Genomic DNA, 17,330 nt, shown 5'->3' with positions numbered 1-17,330 from the left:
CAACATAGGAGCACCTAAATATATAAAGCAATTATTAACAGACATAAAAGGAGAAATATACAGTAACACAATAATAGTAGGGGATTTTAACACTCAACTTACATCAATAGATAGATCATTCAAACAGAAGATCAATAAGGAAACACTGGTCTTAAAAGACACATTTGACCAGATGGACTTAGTAGATATATACAGAACATTCCATCCAAAAACCACAGAATACACAGTCTTTTCAAATGCACATGGAAGATTCTCCAGGATTGATATTAGGCCACAAAACAAGTCTCAATAAATTTAAGAAGATTGAAATAATACCATGCATCTTTCCTGACCACAAAAGTATGAAACTAGAAATCAACTACAGGAAGAAAATCAGAAAAGCCACAAAACTGTGGAGATTAAACAAAATGCTACTGAACAATGATGAAGTCAATGAAAAAATAAAAGGAGAAATAAAAAAATTCCTGGAGACAAATGAAAATGAAAATACGACATGCCAAAATCTATGGGATACAGCAAAAGTGGATCTAAGAGGGAAGTTTCTAGCAATTCAGGCCTACTTCAACAAAAAAGAAAAATCCAGAATAAACAATCTAACAGTGCATCTAAAGGAACTGGAAAAAGAAGAACAAACAAAGCCCAAAATTAGCAGAGGGAAGGAAATAATAAAAATCAGAGCAGAAATAAACAAAATAGAGACTAAAAAACAATAGAAAAAATTAATGAAACCAAGAGCTGGTTCTTTGAAAAGATAAACAACATTGACAAACCCTTAGCTAGACCCACCAAGAAAAAAAGAGAGAAGGCTCAAATAAATAAAATCCAAAATGAAAGAGGAGTAATTACAACAGACACCTCAGAAATACAAAAGATAATAAGAGAATACCATGAAAAGCTATACGCCAACAAAGTGGATAATCTAGAAGAAATAGATAAATTCTTAGAAACATACAACCTTCCAAAACTGGACCAAGAGGAAGGAGAGAATTTGAATAGATCAATCACCAGTAAAGAGATCGAAACAGCAATCAAAAACCCTCCAAAAAATAAAAGTCCAGGACCAGATGGCTTCCCTGGTGAATTCTACCAAACATTCAAAGAAGACTCAATACCTATCCTTCTCAAACTCTTCCAAAAAATTGAAGAGGAGGGGAGGCTTCTTAACTCATTCTACGAAGCCAACATTATACTGATACCAAAACCAGACAACGACAACACAAAAAGAGAAAATTACAGGCCAATATCACTGATGAACATCGATGCAAAAATCCTCATAAAATACTAGCAAATCGAATATGACAATACATTAAAAAGATCATACCTCACGATCCAGTGGGTTTTATTCCAGGGATGCAGAGATGGTTCAACATCTGCAAACCTATCAATGTGATACACTGCATAACAAAATGAAGAATAAAAATCACATGATCATCTCAATAGATGCAGAGAAAGCATTTGACAAGTTACAGCATCCATTTATGATAAAAACTCTAAATAAAATGGGCATAGAAGGAAAATACCTCAACATAATAAAGACCATATATGACAAACTCACAGCTAATATCATTTTCAGTGGAGAAAAACTGAAAGCTATCCCTCTAAGAACAGGAACCAGACAAGGATGCCCGCTGTCACCACTCTTATTTAACATAGTATTGGAAATCGTAGCCAGAGTAATCAGGCAAGAAAAAGAAATAAAAGGGATCAAATTGGAAAATCATGTCACTCTTTGCAGATGACATGATTTTATATATATATAAAACCCTAAAGAATCCACTAAAAAACTTTTAGAAACAATAAGTGAATACAGTCAAGTCGCAGGATACAAAATCAACATACAAAAATTGGTTACATTTCTATAAGCTAACAACCAAGTAGCAGAAAGAGAAATTAAAAATACAATCCTATTTACAATCATAACCAAAAGAATAAAATACCTAGGAATGAACTTAACCAAAGAAGTGAAAGACCTATACACTGAAAACTATAAGACATTATTGAAAGAAATTGAAGAAGACATAAAGAAATGGAAAGATGTTCCATGTTCATAGGTTGAAAGAATAAACACAGTTAAAATGTCCACACTACCCAAAGCAATCTACAGATTCAATGCAATCTCAATCAGAAGTCCAATGACATTCTTTACAGAAATAGAACAAAAAATCCATATAAAAATTTATATGGAACAGCAAAAGACTCTGAATAGTCAAAGCAATCCTGAGAAAAAAGAACAAAGCTGGAGGCATCACAATCCCTGACTTCAAAACCTACTACAAAGGTATAGTAATCAAAACAGCATGGTACTGGCACAAAAACAAACAGATCACTGGAACAGAATTGAAAGCCCAGAAATAAAACCACACATCTATGAACAGCTAATCTTTGACAAAGGAACTGAGAACATACAACAGAGAAAGGAAAGTCTCTTCAATAAACGGTGTGTGGAAAACTGGACAACCACATGCAAAAGAATCAAAGTAGACCACTATCTTGCACCATGCAAAAAGATTTACTCAAAAATGGATTAAAGAGTTGAATGGAAACCTGAAATTGTAAAGCTCCTAGAAGAAAATATAGGCAGTACTCTCTTTGACATCAGCCTTATAAGGATCTTTTTGAATACCATGTCTACTTGGGCAAGGGAAACAAAAAAAAAAGCTAACAAATGGGACTATATCAGACTAAAAAGCTTCTGAAAAGCAAAGAAAATCATGAGCAAAATGGAAAGACAACCCACCAACTGGGAGAAAATATTTGAAAATCATTTATCAGACAAGGGGTTGATCTCCAAAATATATAAAGAACTCATACAACTCAACAACAACAACAAAACAATAAACAACCCAATCAAAAAATGGGCAGAGGACATGAACAGACATTTTTCCAAGGAAGATATACAGATTGCCAACAGACACATGAAATGATGCTAAACATCACTAATTATTAGGGAAACGCAAATCAAAACTACAATGAGATATCACCTCACTCTGGTCAGAGTGGCTAGAATTACCAAGACAAAAAAACAAGGAATGTTGGAGAGGATGTGGAGAGAAGGGAATGCTCATACACTGCTGGTGGGAATGCAAGCTGGTGCAGCCACTATGGAAAACAGTATGGAGATTTCTCAAAAAATTAAAAATAAGAAATATCATATGATCCAGCTATCCTGCCACTGGGTAGTTATCCAAAGAACTTGAAATCAATGATCCAAAGAGATTTATGCACCCCTATGTTCATTGCAGCATTATTCACAACAGCCAAGATGTGGCAGCAACCCAAGTGCCCTTCTACAGATGAATAGATAAAGAAGATATGGTGTATATATATACAATGGAATACTAGTCAGCCAAAAAAGTCAAAATTGTGCCACCTGCAACAACATAGATGGACCTTGAAGGCATTATAAACCAGACAGAGAAAGACAGATACTGCATGATTTCACTCATATGTGGAAGGCAACAAACGTATAGATGGGGAGAACAGATTAGTGCTTATCAGAGGAAAAATGGCTGATGGGCAAATGGGGGGAGGGCAAAAGGGGTAAAGGGGCACATGTGTAAGGTGATGGATGCAAACTAGACTATTGGTGGTGAACACGATGCAATCTATACAGAAACTGAAATGTAATAATGTACACCTGGAATTTACACAATGTTAAAAGCCAATATGTCCGCAATAAAAATAAAATTCCAAGGGTTTTAGGAGCTGTGTGCTAGAAATGGGAATTAAGACCACATATATATTTCTTGTTATAAATCATATCACACAGCCCAAGCTGACAAATACAGGCTCCTTCCCAGCTACATGGAAGTGGGTCCTGGCCATTCACTGCTTTTCTTGTTTTTTTTCTTGGAGGGCTGTGTTCTTCATATGGTGTGAGGATACAGGAGGGGCGGGGGTGGACAGATCTATGATGGACAAGAACAGGAACCACTGGCCTTTCAGCGCCCGGGACCTCAGTGGCTGGAATTGTGTTGAAGATTGCCAGCCATGAATGTGACTCAGCCAACCCTCAAGTCTTTGATCCCACATCCCCTCCTGTGGTTTCTCTTCCTGCATCAGCTCAGCTCCATCTCTCCAGCTGCCTTCGGGAGAGAGAATCTGATCAGCTCAGCTTGCCACATCCTATTTCGGCCTACAGATTGGCTGCCATTGGGTCAGGCGACCCCTAGTAGGCCAATCAGCTCTGCCTGATGGGGCAGGGTCACATAGTTCCAACCTGATACAGAGGCAGTTTCACTGGGAAGGGACTGTGGGTGAGCCCAGCATAAGTGACACCCCTGGTACAGGGGCACCCAGGGGTGGGGCAGAGCCAGCACCAGTCTTTGTCCGCTTAAGAGCTCCTGGGAGCCTGAGTCTCATCCCAGGGCAGATGTGTCAACCAACATTGACACATCATAGTCACCCAAAGGCCGTAGTTGACGTTAGGGTTCACTCTGGGTGCTGTATATTCTATAGGTTTGGACAGATGTATGATGACGTAGCCCCCACTTGGCATGATACAGAGTATTCACAGCCTTAAAGACTGAGGGGGCTAATTTTCAGCATTCAACCCAGGGGCAGCTTGAGCCATGGCAGTGTGGTCATGGAAAGATAATATAATTCGTTCTGGTAGTCACAGATGGGTGAGGACTAGTCTTTGGAGTTAAAAAAGAAAGATACTTTCTGAAAAGGAGGGCTGACAGAAGGAGGTCATTAAGAAGATGCTGGGAGATGTCTATGTGTTGTCAGGGGATATATGCACCAGATAACGTGACTAGAGTGGAACATAATTAAATTTTTTTCTTTTGCACCCTGAGATGATGTCTAATTACAATAACGGTCAGTGTGCACGGAATGATGTAGACAATCCACTGAGTACCCGCCAGGTATTGGACATCGTGCACCGGTCTTCTACACATCATCTTATTTGATCCCCGTGACATCACTGTGAAGTGGATCATGACCCCCATCTCAGAGAAGGAGCTGAGGCCCTGAGACTCAAGAGCTTCCCAAAGGTCACACAGCTAGACATTGCTGGGAGTACCAACAGGCGCTGAGTCAATGGTATGTTCTTCCTTTCTGGGTCAGAAGTCTACAAAAACACAGTTGAAATCCTTTCTGAAGGGACAGATAGATAGATGTATCGATTCTTCAGTCTTGGTACAATTAGCCCATCCTCCAGCCAGTGAGAGAGGAAAAGCGAGGGAGGGAACTACATGCTGCCCAAGTGAGATCGTCAGGCAGACAGAATTGCTTTGGGAGGCCCTCTCCTCTGGCCTCCACAGCAGCTTCTAATGCAGGATCCTGTGGCTCCTTGAGGCTGTCACTTGGTTTTGATATCGTTTCTTCAAAAGAGAATATCCAATGACACCCAGGAGTCCCAGTCCCAGGGTCACCTCTCCTCCAACCACCGCCTGTTCCACCTGGAAGTGAGCAGCCGTGTTCAGAGTCCACAGCAAGTCCAGGCACTTCTCCCTCCCTCCCCAGGGCCTGGAATCCACGCTCATTCTCCTGTCCTCCCTTGGGCCTGGCCTCTCAGCTTCCCTCTGAGCTGGCCAGCCTGGAGTCCTCTCCCAGGGAGGGAGCTGGCTGTGTCCCAGAGGCCCCATTTCCTGGACAACGGGAAGTCGTGACCACTTAGTGGTGGGCTTGTCTGGGCTTGTCCTGACAGCCTGCAGGATGGGCTGATGGACTCATTTTGTGTGAGCTTCTGGGTGAGGACATTCGTCCCTGACTCGGGGTGGGTAGGGAGCAGGCTTTGTTTTTGGTTTCTCCCACTGCTCCGGGGGTGAGACTGGGGACTTTTTGTGGTCTGGGTTCTGCCTGGGCAACTCCCCTGCGAGGGAGGGGCTGTGGGGGAAGCTGAGGGGAAGTTTCGGGAAGCCACGGCACTTTTAGTTCACTGTACGTTGTGTACTGTCTACAAGTGCAGCCCGGAAACTTCCATTTCCAGCCCCACCTCAGCCCTGAACTCCAGACTCAAATGTCCAACTGCTACACTATCTGTACCTAGATGTCTAACCAGTGATAAATAAATGACAAGCAATAAGATATATTGGAGTATATGAGGAAGTCATTTGGTGTAAAACTAACTCGTCCTGACCTTGTTTTTCCAGAAAGGGCTGACATGAACTGTCAAGCATGCACTGTACACCTGCTATAAACAGTTGTAATGTCCCAAAGCCACAAATGATGCCTACAAAGATAGGGATGCTGCCTCCCCCATATCAGCATTTCTTTATAGATAAACATTTCTTCCCAGAAACTAAGGATTAGTTACTGACCTACCATCCTCATCTCATGACCACAGACCTGCTGACCACTGACCTGCTGTGCCAGCAAAGCATCTCGTGACTGTGAAAAAAGGCATCTTCCTGTCATATTTGATGTATGTTCCTTGTCCCAAGATGGCATATAACCATTCTGTACACCCCGATGCTTCAGAGTGCTTCCTTCCTTGGTGAAGGTTGTTTTCCCCAAACTGGCTCATATATTAAACTCACCCCAGTTTTGATTTATAGATGAAATATGGACTATTTGCATTGACACTGGCCACCTCAAACATCCCATCACCATGTCCAAACTCTTGATTTCTCTCCCCAAATCTGCTCCTCCTGCCCTCATCTGCATCTCTTGCAGGGCCCCCCATCCACTCAACCACTTGGGCTGGTAGCTCTGGAGGTGATGTAGTGTGGCAGGAAACAGCAGAGACTCTAGAGAGGGACAGCTTGGGGTTTGAATCTTGCTTCTGCCACTTATTAGCTGTGTGTTTTCAGATAAGAAATTTGGAAGACTGTTAAGGGGGAGGAGGTACAAGTTGTGCCCCAGATCTTACATAAAAATGTTCCTGAGCTCTTACATAGGCCCCCTGACCTTGAGCATGCCTTGCCTGAGTGCCTTTTGGGGCCACGGACCTGAATTGGCCCAGAGTCTCCCTGACAACCCGGGGGCTTCAGGAGCTGCCTTTCAGGGTGGATCTTAGAGGCAAAGGATCCCAGAAGGTCAGAGCTGGTCAGGACTCCAGAGGTCCTCCATGTAACTCCTCCTTCTGCAGATGGGGAAACTGAGTCCTAGAGGGGAAGTAACCTGTCCAAAGACCCTCAGTGGCTTAGAAGCAGATCCAAGATTTGAGCTCAGAGATGCTGCCTCTTGACCAACAGGTCCCCAAGAGCCCATGTTGTGTCCTTCACAGTGATTCTCCCCTCTGGCTGTACTGCCCGCTCACTCCCACCCCAAGCAGACCTCCAGGAAGCACAGGGATCAGCCCAAAGAGGGCCTTGCCTGCCTGCTGCAGACCCTGCCATATCGCCGAAGGGTGACAAAGTGCTCACAGTTCTTGCCCAGAACACTGTATTCCGTCTCCTCGCCAATCTTCTCCTTTGCAGAACTGATGATCTGGTTCACAGGCCATGGCCTGTATTTGTGGTCCAAGTAGTTGTTGACCCAATAGCGGTAGCTTCCCACCACGTCCTGCAGGCGCTCCTGTTTTACCACTGCCCTGCTGCTCAGAATGGAGAAGATGCTTGAGATGCTGGAGAAGATGCTTGAGATGCTGGAGAAGATGCCAGCCCCAGGCTTCTCACCTGGAATCAGAGATGCTGTCAGCCGGAGATGTATGGGAAGGCGAGGTAGTGAAAGGGTAGGGACCAGACAGGAAAGAAGGATGAAGGGAATCCACAAGTGAGCTTTTCCTTCTTCTCCTTTCAAAAACGTGATTGGAGGAGTCACAGATTTTTCTCTTTTAACTTAACAAGTTGTGAATATTTTTCAAGTCAATGACTGTTGGGATTGTCAATAGCTGCCATTGCATTCCATTATATGAATGTACGTCATCTATTTGACCAGTCCCCTATTACTGAGCTTTTAGGTTGTTCACAAATTTAGCCATTATAAATAATGACAGTAATGATTTATTTATATTTGTGTACTTGTGAATTTCAGAAAGAGGTCAAATTTGTTTTAGTACCCACTGTGTTTCAGACACTATGCTGGGCAACTTCTCACATATTACCTAATTTAATCTCCTTTTTAACTTCCAAGGTAAGTATCATCATCTTCATTTTACAACGAATATTGGACCCAGAGAGACATTTTCAGACTTTTCTGTGTTGTGGAAAGTGCTAGAACCCGAATGTGAAACTGCCTCTCTCAAGCTCCAAAGGGCAGGCTCCTTCCACAGCGCTGAGCTGAGCCTTAGGGAATCCCTCACGTGAGTGTCTTCTCTCCTAGGACCGGGCACCACTCTGGGCACATGGAGAGGGCCACAGAAGAGTCATCAGCTCGTGGAATCCAAATTCCATCCTAGGGTGAGTCCAGGTTTTATTTTCTAAGAGGGAGAGTCACTAATGGACATGTTAATTAAGTATGTTTATTTTCTGTTTCTCTTCTAAAGACTGATGTTTCCACTTAGAATCCATTTCCTTAAAAAAAACTATCCACATCCTGGAAGTTAGGAACAAAAAGGAGCACATGTCCTCACTGTCATGCTTTCTCTGACAGGCCCCCCTCAGGGTCATCTGGATTAAGTGGGCTTATTTTACCATTTACCATCAATTTTGATATTTTTACAACTCTGCCAAGGTAGATGATAACTTGTAGAAAACTGATCAGATGCACATATATTATTCTGATCGAGATGACAATGATTTTTGTCCAGTGAGAATGCAGACGCTTGGTGGAGAAGAGAACATCAAAGTTTGTGGTACCATCACGCTGTAGGACACAAACCACGTGCATTGAATTTGGTAGGCTTTTTCCAGCTTTCTGTTTCTTTCATTGTCTATGCATTCATATGTTCCCTGCATTCTCCTTTTAACTGGCTTTGTCATCCTGCTGCTTCTGTTATCAATGAGTTAAATAAATCTTTCACATATACTCGCTGTGCACTTGTATGAGAATTGTTTTTGATGTGTAAGCCTATGAGAGCTTCTTTTGTTAAGGAGTGTTAAGTAAATACTCTCAAAACATGTTGTCTGTGAAACCACATGAGAACAAATAACATAGCACTGAGAAACACACTTCTTTCTTTAAGACCACAGACCTTAGACTACAGATCTTAAAGTATCTTTAAGAGAAACTTACTTTAAGATTGTAGACCCTCAGAAACTTTGCTGGTTGAAGTCATATGAGAGTTTGCATACTAGGGAAAACTGGTCAGCTGGACAGATCTGAGTGCTAAAGGTCCCCAGCTTCACTGGATGAGCCTATGAACCTCTTTCTCTGCTTCTGTCAGGACCTATGGGACCCCCTGTGATGACTCAACAGGGCATAGGGTTTGGTCTGCTCAAGTACTGCTCAGGGAAAATCCAACTCAGGTTTCCCTTGCTCAGCTCTTTCTTCCCATTGATCTCATTATCTGAATAAACATTTAAAAAATTATATTTTCAACAGTCCTTACTTGGAGGAGCCACGTGGATCACATCACCACCTTCCACGTAGATGGCCCAGTACTCGTAGCCAGTGCGAAAAGTCTCAATCAGGTCTCCAGGCTCAGGTTCCACACAAAACTGCAACAAAAAAACCCAAGATGGTGTTGACAGGTGTCTAGGCAACAGCGAAGGCCCTGACTGAAGAACTTGGTTTGCCCTGGGGCCCCCTTGATGATATTCATCACCTGGTGAGAGCCTGGGGTGGAGGGAAGAGATCTTGGCCCCTCTGAGGTCCTCAGCCTGCTGTCACTTTTAGAGGTTCCCCCACAACCAGGAGCTGGAAGCCTGGAAAAAACGACCTTGTGAAGTGGGAGAGTGGGGATCTGTCCAGTGTGTGTGTATCATGCATGTGTGTGGTATGTGTCTGCATGACACACATGTATATATGGTCATTTAATGCATTTATACATAGATGTGTTGGGTACATGTATGTTGTGTGCATGTGTTGTATGTATGTGTGTGTACTGTGTATTGTGTTCTATATCTGTGTGGTGTGTCTCTAGGTTTGTTGTGTGTGCATGTGGGCACACTGAGGATGCAGACATGCGTATACAGGTGCATTGTGCATGTACCCCTGAGTGTGTTGACACAAGAGTGTACATGTGGCAGCCCCAGGCCCATCCCCAGCAAAGTTGGGCTGGTCAGTCTTGAGATTCTCCGCCCTTCCCAGACAGACTTTCAAGTCCTCATTGTGCCTCCTGCCCCTGGTTGCCCACAGCTATACCAGGCACCTGCTCCTCCTCAGACTCTGTTTCCTCCAGCCTCAGGACACCCACCATTGGAGATGCCCACCTAAGAGCACAAACTGACAGCATCCTAATAGGACCTCAGCCTTGGAGGGGACCCTGAGGGGCCGCCCAGCTTCCAGCACTGAGGGGGCTGCTGCCCTCACACAGCCAGCCTCTGCCGGCCCTTTTCCTACAATATCTGCAACCCTCACACCGTCCCTAGGAAGGAAGCATCACTCCATTGATCAGGTGACAAGCTGAGGATCAGAGAGGTGAAGGAACTTTCCTGAGAACAGTCAGCTGGGCAGTGGCTGAGCTGGGTCTTCTCTGCCACTTCTCCCCCTGGGCCTGACTTGCCCCTGCCTTCCTCTCCTTCCACACCTCCTTCCCGATCCTCATTGTCCTGGCCCAGAGCACCACAGCCTCCTCATATGAACTCTTCAGTTTTCTCCCTCTCTGTGCCTGATCTCCGAGAATGACAAACCTCCTCTATCCCTCATCCCAGGCTGTCCAATCTGAGGCCAGGGGTCAGCTGACCTTTGTCCTCTTTCTCATTCCAATACCAACTACCATTGCTGACCCTGGAAGTGCCTCCTGAATTCACTTCCTCATCACGTCCCACCCATTGACATGGTTCAGGGCAGCCCTGTCTCTGTTTCTGGGGCAACTCTGGGAATTCTGGGAACTCCCCACAGTTATCCAGACTTGCCCATCTCCTCCTGTCCCTGCCACCCCATATCCAGTCTCCCAAAGACCCACTGTGGCCTTGACAGAGGGCACATCTGGCCATGACTTTCCTCTGGCCCCAGGGCGCAGGGCACACCCCTTGGGCAGCTCCCAGGTTCTCATAACCAGCCCATCCTCACCCCTCCTTGCCCTCCCTGCGCTCTGCCCCAGGCTGACAGAATCACTTCCTTTCCCTCACCACAGAGCTTGCTCTTGTTCCTTATGCTCGGCACATCAGCTATTTCTGTCCTAAAAACCTTCCCCTCACCCACTTTTCCTCTCTCCCCGCATCTGACATCACTCCTCTGAGAAACTTCCCTGAAGGCCACAGCCCAGCTCAGCTGCCACTTTCTGGGTCCCCAGCCCCTGTGACCTCCACTTCTCCCTGCATGGGTCATGTGTTGCAATTCTCTGTGCCAGTCTGCACGCCCTCTGGGCTTTGATTTCCATTCAGGCATGATCCAGTATACTCATCCCTCCCTCCCTGCATCTCCCAGACCCAGTAAAGGGTCTGGCTTGGAAATGGCACCAAGGAAATATACATGGAAGTGGGCTGGAGGTTCAGTAGGGTCCACCCATCCCCCCCTCCCTCTCAGCCAGGGCAGGGCAGGCACAGAGACAATCTCCACTTTGGAATCAAGGGGATTTTTTCACTCTGAAACTGACTGTCTAAGGCAAGGCCTAGGCTCCATCCATGGCAGCTGGTGGGAGATGAACTGTGAGCTTGGGCCCTGCCTGGATGAGGAGATGGTTTCCCAGGCAACAGAGCCCTGATTCATTTTGGCAGCAAGAAAGCCCTTCTCAGAACCAGGTGATGCACAGGGTGGACTGCCCTCTGGAATGTGCAGTGTGTCTTCCCAGAACTGCCTCATTTCCAATAAGCCAGAGTCAGCTGGTTCCTTTTTAGCTGCACACCACTGACTTCTGTCTGCCCCTCCCCTGAACTTACATCGATCTGGAGATCAGGGCTGATGAGAGGGGAGGTTTCAGAGTCAGAACGCTGAAATTGGAATGCACTTAATAAGGCAGGACAAATGCCATGGAAGAAAGTGGAGAGAGAAAGGACTGGAGCTGGGAAGGCCCCAAACTCCAGTCAGCAGCTGAGGTAGACAAGGTGGGTGTTCACTCACCTCTCAGTTCTGGGTCCCCCCATGGCCTACACTTCAGCTTCTCCCCTAGCTCAAACACCCACAGCTCCTCCCACACAGGTGTCTGCTCACATCTGTGAAGGTAGATGTGCATATCCCCTAAGAAACACGTGGACATAGTCACTCAAAACACACGCTCTAGACATGTGCTCATCCCAGGGACACAACGGGTCACACATCTGGATAAACACTTCACTCCCTGTGTCCCCAAGGGGATCTTTTCCAGTCTGAGCACTGTCAGCCCTTAGTGGGCAGTGACAGGGACAGTGGGGAAGGGTCCCATTTGCCAGGAGCACTTTCTCTTTCCTGTCACTGAGCTACAGATCTGCCCCAGCCAGGGGAGCTGGCATTTCTAGAGAGTGCTCACGTTTATCTATATCCATTTTCCCCATAACAAACAGCATACCAGAGCCAAATTTCAGAGAGCTGATTGAAATTTTATGTCCTGACAAAGAGCACTGGGTCCTGCGTGTGGGAAATGAGAATGTGGTCTGTGTTCCTTATTCACTTAAGGCAGAACCAGCTCTACGTGTCACTGTCCACTCAGGAACACACTGGGTATTTCGAACAGTGGAATTTAATACAGGGAATGGTTACATAGGTGTTGGAAGCTGAGAGGGGGGATGCCGAGGTAACTTTTCATGACCATAAAATATGCCCCGTTATTCTTACTAATGCTTTTGTTCTTGGTTACTCTTTTATCTGATATTCTAGAAATTCAATGAAATAACAGCCAAAACTCAAGCTAGATTATTCCTGAGAGACTGGATAAAGTTATTCTAAATTTTATATGGAAAAATAGTTTCATGAATACCTAAGTCAGGTTAAAAATGATGAATAGGGAGAGAAAATATAAGAGATGTAACACAAAGTCATAAAGATGATAGCTCAAAACTAGAACAATGAATCAGAACAGAGAATTCAGAGATAAACATGTGAATACCTTGGAACATTCCATACAAAGACAGACTTTAAAAGGATTTAAATTTGAAAAATCAGACTTGAAAGTTAATAGAAGAAAATCGAGGAGAAACTTCAATGAAACAACTATGTTCCCCTCTATGGTGGCACAGATATATATACTACAAAAATTAGACATTTTTACCGCAAAGATTCTGCATCATTAAAATTCATTTTTAGTGATCTTAGACATCGAGTATGTTTTTTCTTGTGAATTCATGACCCACTGAAAGATATTACATGTTACCCAACACCTCTTCATATATTTTTCCATTAGGATCTGTGAATACTCCCTAAGCACACACACACGCGCGCACGCACACACACACACATAGTTTCTTTGGCAGTGTGTCTGTTATCATAAAGGAGGGAGCATTTGTAATAATTACAAGGCTCTCTTACTATCTACAACTAGTTCTCTTGGTTCCATGGATGGCTTTCTTAGTCTCTCTGTTTTCTGCAGATTTGAACCACATATTGTAACCCAAGCAGTGTCTGCAGGAGGCAGTGAATCAGTCTATTTACCTTGAATGACAGATACTGTGAATTCACTTAGCACCCATTTCAATCAATGATTATAATACAGGCTGAAAATGTTACACTTCATTTTCCTGACTCCCTTGCACTTAAGGTTCCATTTGAAGCTAAGCTGAATGTCCAAACTTTGGTGGAAAAACAGTCTGTAAATTGGAGGCTCCATTTTGTGAGATCAAATTGGCTGTCAAGAATTTGGCAGAGGCACACAATTCTTCTGAGTCATTTTCTGAGATCCAGTTCATTTCAACTTCTCAATTCATCATTGGTAACATCATAAAAATTTTTGGTTGATTGTCAAATCTGGGAAAACTTCTATCAACTTTCTTTCGTATATGAACTCCAAGATCTGGAAGAATTTTCTGTAGACTAGCTTCTGACTGTGTTCATTTCAAACCATATTTCTCCTCCACTACTCTTCTGCTTCCAATGCCAAATACTGTAAAAGACCTTCCTATTTTATTTTAACTTCTGGCTGTGCATCCTCATGCCACAATACTGGGTGAGTCAGCACAGTGGGCAGTAGGAATACTCAGGAAGCCATCTCTGCACCAGGACAGCTAGCTCTAGATGGCGTAACTGTGAGTCATACAATCATATCCCACAAAGCCTAAACTAAACGTGTTTCCAGCACTTCTTCTTCATAGCCAGATCCCCTAAATGTCCCTTTATACTACCACAACACCTGACAGAAGGAGAAGTGAAACAGGAAAGTTAGAGGAGTCTGAACGATTGAAATAAAATCTCTTACTTTGGCAAAACTGAAAAAAAAAACCAAACTTATGACCAATGAACACATTGCTGGAGCCAATTGCTCAGCCCAGGACCTTGGACAGAGCTTTTGCAAGCGAGGGTCCCTGCCTTTTGATTGGGTCATTTAATCCACTCACGTTTAATATTAGTATTGATATAGTTGGATTTACATTTATCATCTTACTTTTTATTTTCTGTATGTTTCACCTCTTTTCGTTTCTCTATTCCTCCTCTACTGCCTTTTAACATTAAGTACATATTTTGTAATGTAGAATTTAATGTCTTTAATAATTTCCCACTATATAATTTTTTTAGTTTTTTAAGTTATTTCCTTAGTGGTTGCTCAGAGACTTACTATATACATTTTAAGTGATCAGAACCAGCTTGTGATTTACACCAATTTAAATTTAGTGTTACTTCTATGTAACTCTAGTTCCGTTTTACCCTTCTTTTAGTATTTTTATAGTTATAACATCTATAAATGTTACAAATCCAATAATATGATGTTATAATTATTATGACTTTTAAAGAAGGTACAAGAAGAAAACAGAGTAAGTACACACTTATAGCTTTTGTTGTAGGGACCATTGGATTCATCATTTCTGGTTCTCCTTATCTGTTCCTGTGGAGTTGAATTACTTTATCTCAACACAGGTTTGCTCTCAGCCACCTCTATTGTGCTATTATTGGCAAATATATTAGATTTCTAAATGTTATAGGCCCAAAAATACATTATATGCATACCGTTTTTTTTTTTAAAAAGATTTTATTTTTTCCTTTTTCTCCCCAAAGCCCCCCGGTACATAGTTGTATATTCTTCGTTGTGGGTTCTTCTAGTTGTGGCATGTGGCACACTGCCTCAGCATGGTCTGATGAGCAGTGCCATGTCCGCACCCAGGATTCGAACCAACGAAACACTGGACCGCCTGCAGTGGAGCGCACGAACTTAACCACTCGGCCACGGGGCCAGCCCCTATATGCATACCGTTTTATACAATTACTTTTTCAATCTGTTAAGTGTAGAAAGGAGAAGAAATATGCGTTTATATAGTTTTCGATTCCATAATAGCCTTTACTGGTGCTCTAAGTTTCTGTGTGGATTTGAATTACTGTTGGGTTCACTTGCTTTCAGCCTAAAGAAGACCCTTTAATATTTCTTATAAGGCAGGTCTTATAAGGAGCAAATTTTCTCAGTTTTTGTTTTTTGGGGAATGTCTCTATTTCACGTTCAGTTTGAAAGATAGCTTTGCTGGATATAGATTTTGGTTGAAAGTTTTTCTTCTTTGAGCACTTTAAATACGTTATCCCATTGTCTTTTTTTTTTCACACTTGACTTTTTTCCCTTTATTTTATTTTTTTATTGAGTTATTGATAGGTTACAATCTTGTGAAATTTCAGTTGTACATTAATGTTTGTCAGTCATGTTGTAGGTGCACCACTTCACCCTTTGTGCCCACCCCCCACCCCACCTTTCCCCTGGTATCCACTAAACTGTTCTTAGTCCATAATTTTAAATTCCTCATATGAGTGGAGTCATACACAGATTATCCTCTCACTGGCTTATTTCACTTAACATAATTCTCTCAAGGTCCATCCATGTTATTGCAAATGGAATGATTTTGTTCTGTTTTGCAGCTGAGTAGTATTCCATTGTATATATGCACCACATCTTCTTTATCCATTCGTCTGTTGCTGGACACTTAGGTTGCTTCCATGTCTTGGCTGTTGTACACAGTGCTGCAATAAACCTTGGGGTGCATAGGACTTTTGGGATTGCTGACTTCAAGCTCTTTGGATAAATACCCAGTAGTGGGATGGCTGGATCGTATGGTAGTTCTATTTTTAATTTTTTGAGGAATCTCCATACTGTTTTCCATAGTGGCTGCACCAGTTTGCATTCCCACCAGCAGTGTATGAGGGTTCCTTTTTCTCCGCAACCTCTCCAACATTTGTTGCTATTAGTTTTAGATATTTTTGTCATTCTAACAGGTGTAAGGTGATATCTTAGTGTAGTTTTGATTTGCATTTCCCTGATGATCAGCGATGATGAGCATCTTTTCATGTGCCTATTGGCCATCAGTATATCTTCTTTGGAGAAATGTCTGTTCATGTCTCCAGCCCATTTTTTGATTGGGTTGTTTGATGTTTTGTTGTTGAGTTGTGAGAGTTCTTTATGTATTATGGGTATTAAGCCTTTGTCAGATATATGACTTGCAAATATTTTTTCCCAGTTAGTGGGTTGTTTTTTTTGTTTCAATCCTGTTTTCATTTGCCTTGAAGAAGCTCTTTAATCTGATGAAGTCCCATTTGTTTATTCTTTCTATTGTTTCCCTTCTCTGAGAAGGCATGGTGTCCGAAAAGATCCTTTTAATACTGATGTCAAAGAGTGTACTGCCTACGTTTTCTTCCAGAAGCCTTATGGTTTCAGGTCTCACCTTTAGGTTTTTGATCCATTTTGAGTTTATTTTGGTGAATGGTGAAAAAGAATGGTCAATTTTCATTCTTTTACATGTGGCTTTCCAGTTTTCCCAGCACCATTTGTTGAAAAGACTTTCTTTTCTCCATTGTATGCCCTCAGCTCCTTTGTCAAAGATAAGCTGTCCATAGATGTGGGTTTTATTTCTGGGCTTTCAATTCTGTTCCATTGATCTGTGCACCTGCTTCTGTACCAGTACCATGCTGTTTTGATTACTGTAGCTTTGTAGTATGTTTTGAAGTCAGGGATTGTAATGCCTCCCGTTTTGTTCTTTTTTCTCAGGATTGCTTTAGAAATTCGGGGTCTTTTGTTGCCCCATATGAATTTTAGGATGCTTTGTTCTAATTCTGTAAAGAATGCCATTGGGATTCTGATTGGGATGGCATTGAATCTGTAGATTGCTTTAGGTAGAATGGACATTTTAACTATGTTTATTCTTCCAATCCATGTACATGGAATGTCTTTCCATCTCCTTATGTCGTCATCCAATTCTCTCAGAAAGGCCTTGTAATTTTCATTATATAGGTCCTTCACTTCCTTAGTTAAATTTACCCCAAGGTATTTTATTCTTTTTGTTGCGATTGTGAATGGTATT

At 42.8% G+C, this 17,330-nt stretch overlaps 1 protein-coding gene across 1 annotated transcript in view; it reads right to left on the bottom strand.

The window, feature by feature from the left end:
* Positions 1-3,886: 3,886 nt before the first annotated feature.
* Positions 3,887-17,330, bottom strand: part of LOC138916728 (phospholipase A and acyltransferase 4-like) — a 29,274-nt gene continuing 15,830 nt past the window's right edge. The window contains exons 3-4 of the mRNA XM_070230053.1: positions 9,380-9,488; positions 3,887-7,565 (exon numbers count right to left, since the gene is read on the bottom strand). Coding sequence (XP_070086154.1) covers positions 7,243-7,565; positions 9,380-9,488 — 432 coding nt within the window. The 3' untranslated portion in view covers positions 3,887-7,242. The remainder of the gene's footprint in view (positions 7,566-9,379; positions 9,489-17,330) is intronic.

This window comes from Equus caballus, chromosome 12, assembly GCF_041296265.1.
Source record: "Equus caballus isolate H_3958 breed thoroughbred chromosome 12, TB-T2T, whole genome shotgun sequence".
Classification (NCBI taxonomy): domain Eukaryota; kingdom Metazoa; phylum Chordata; class Mammalia; order Perissodactyla; family Equidae; genus Equus; species Equus caballus.
This window is presented reverse-complemented; position numbering and strand designations above follow the sequence as displayed.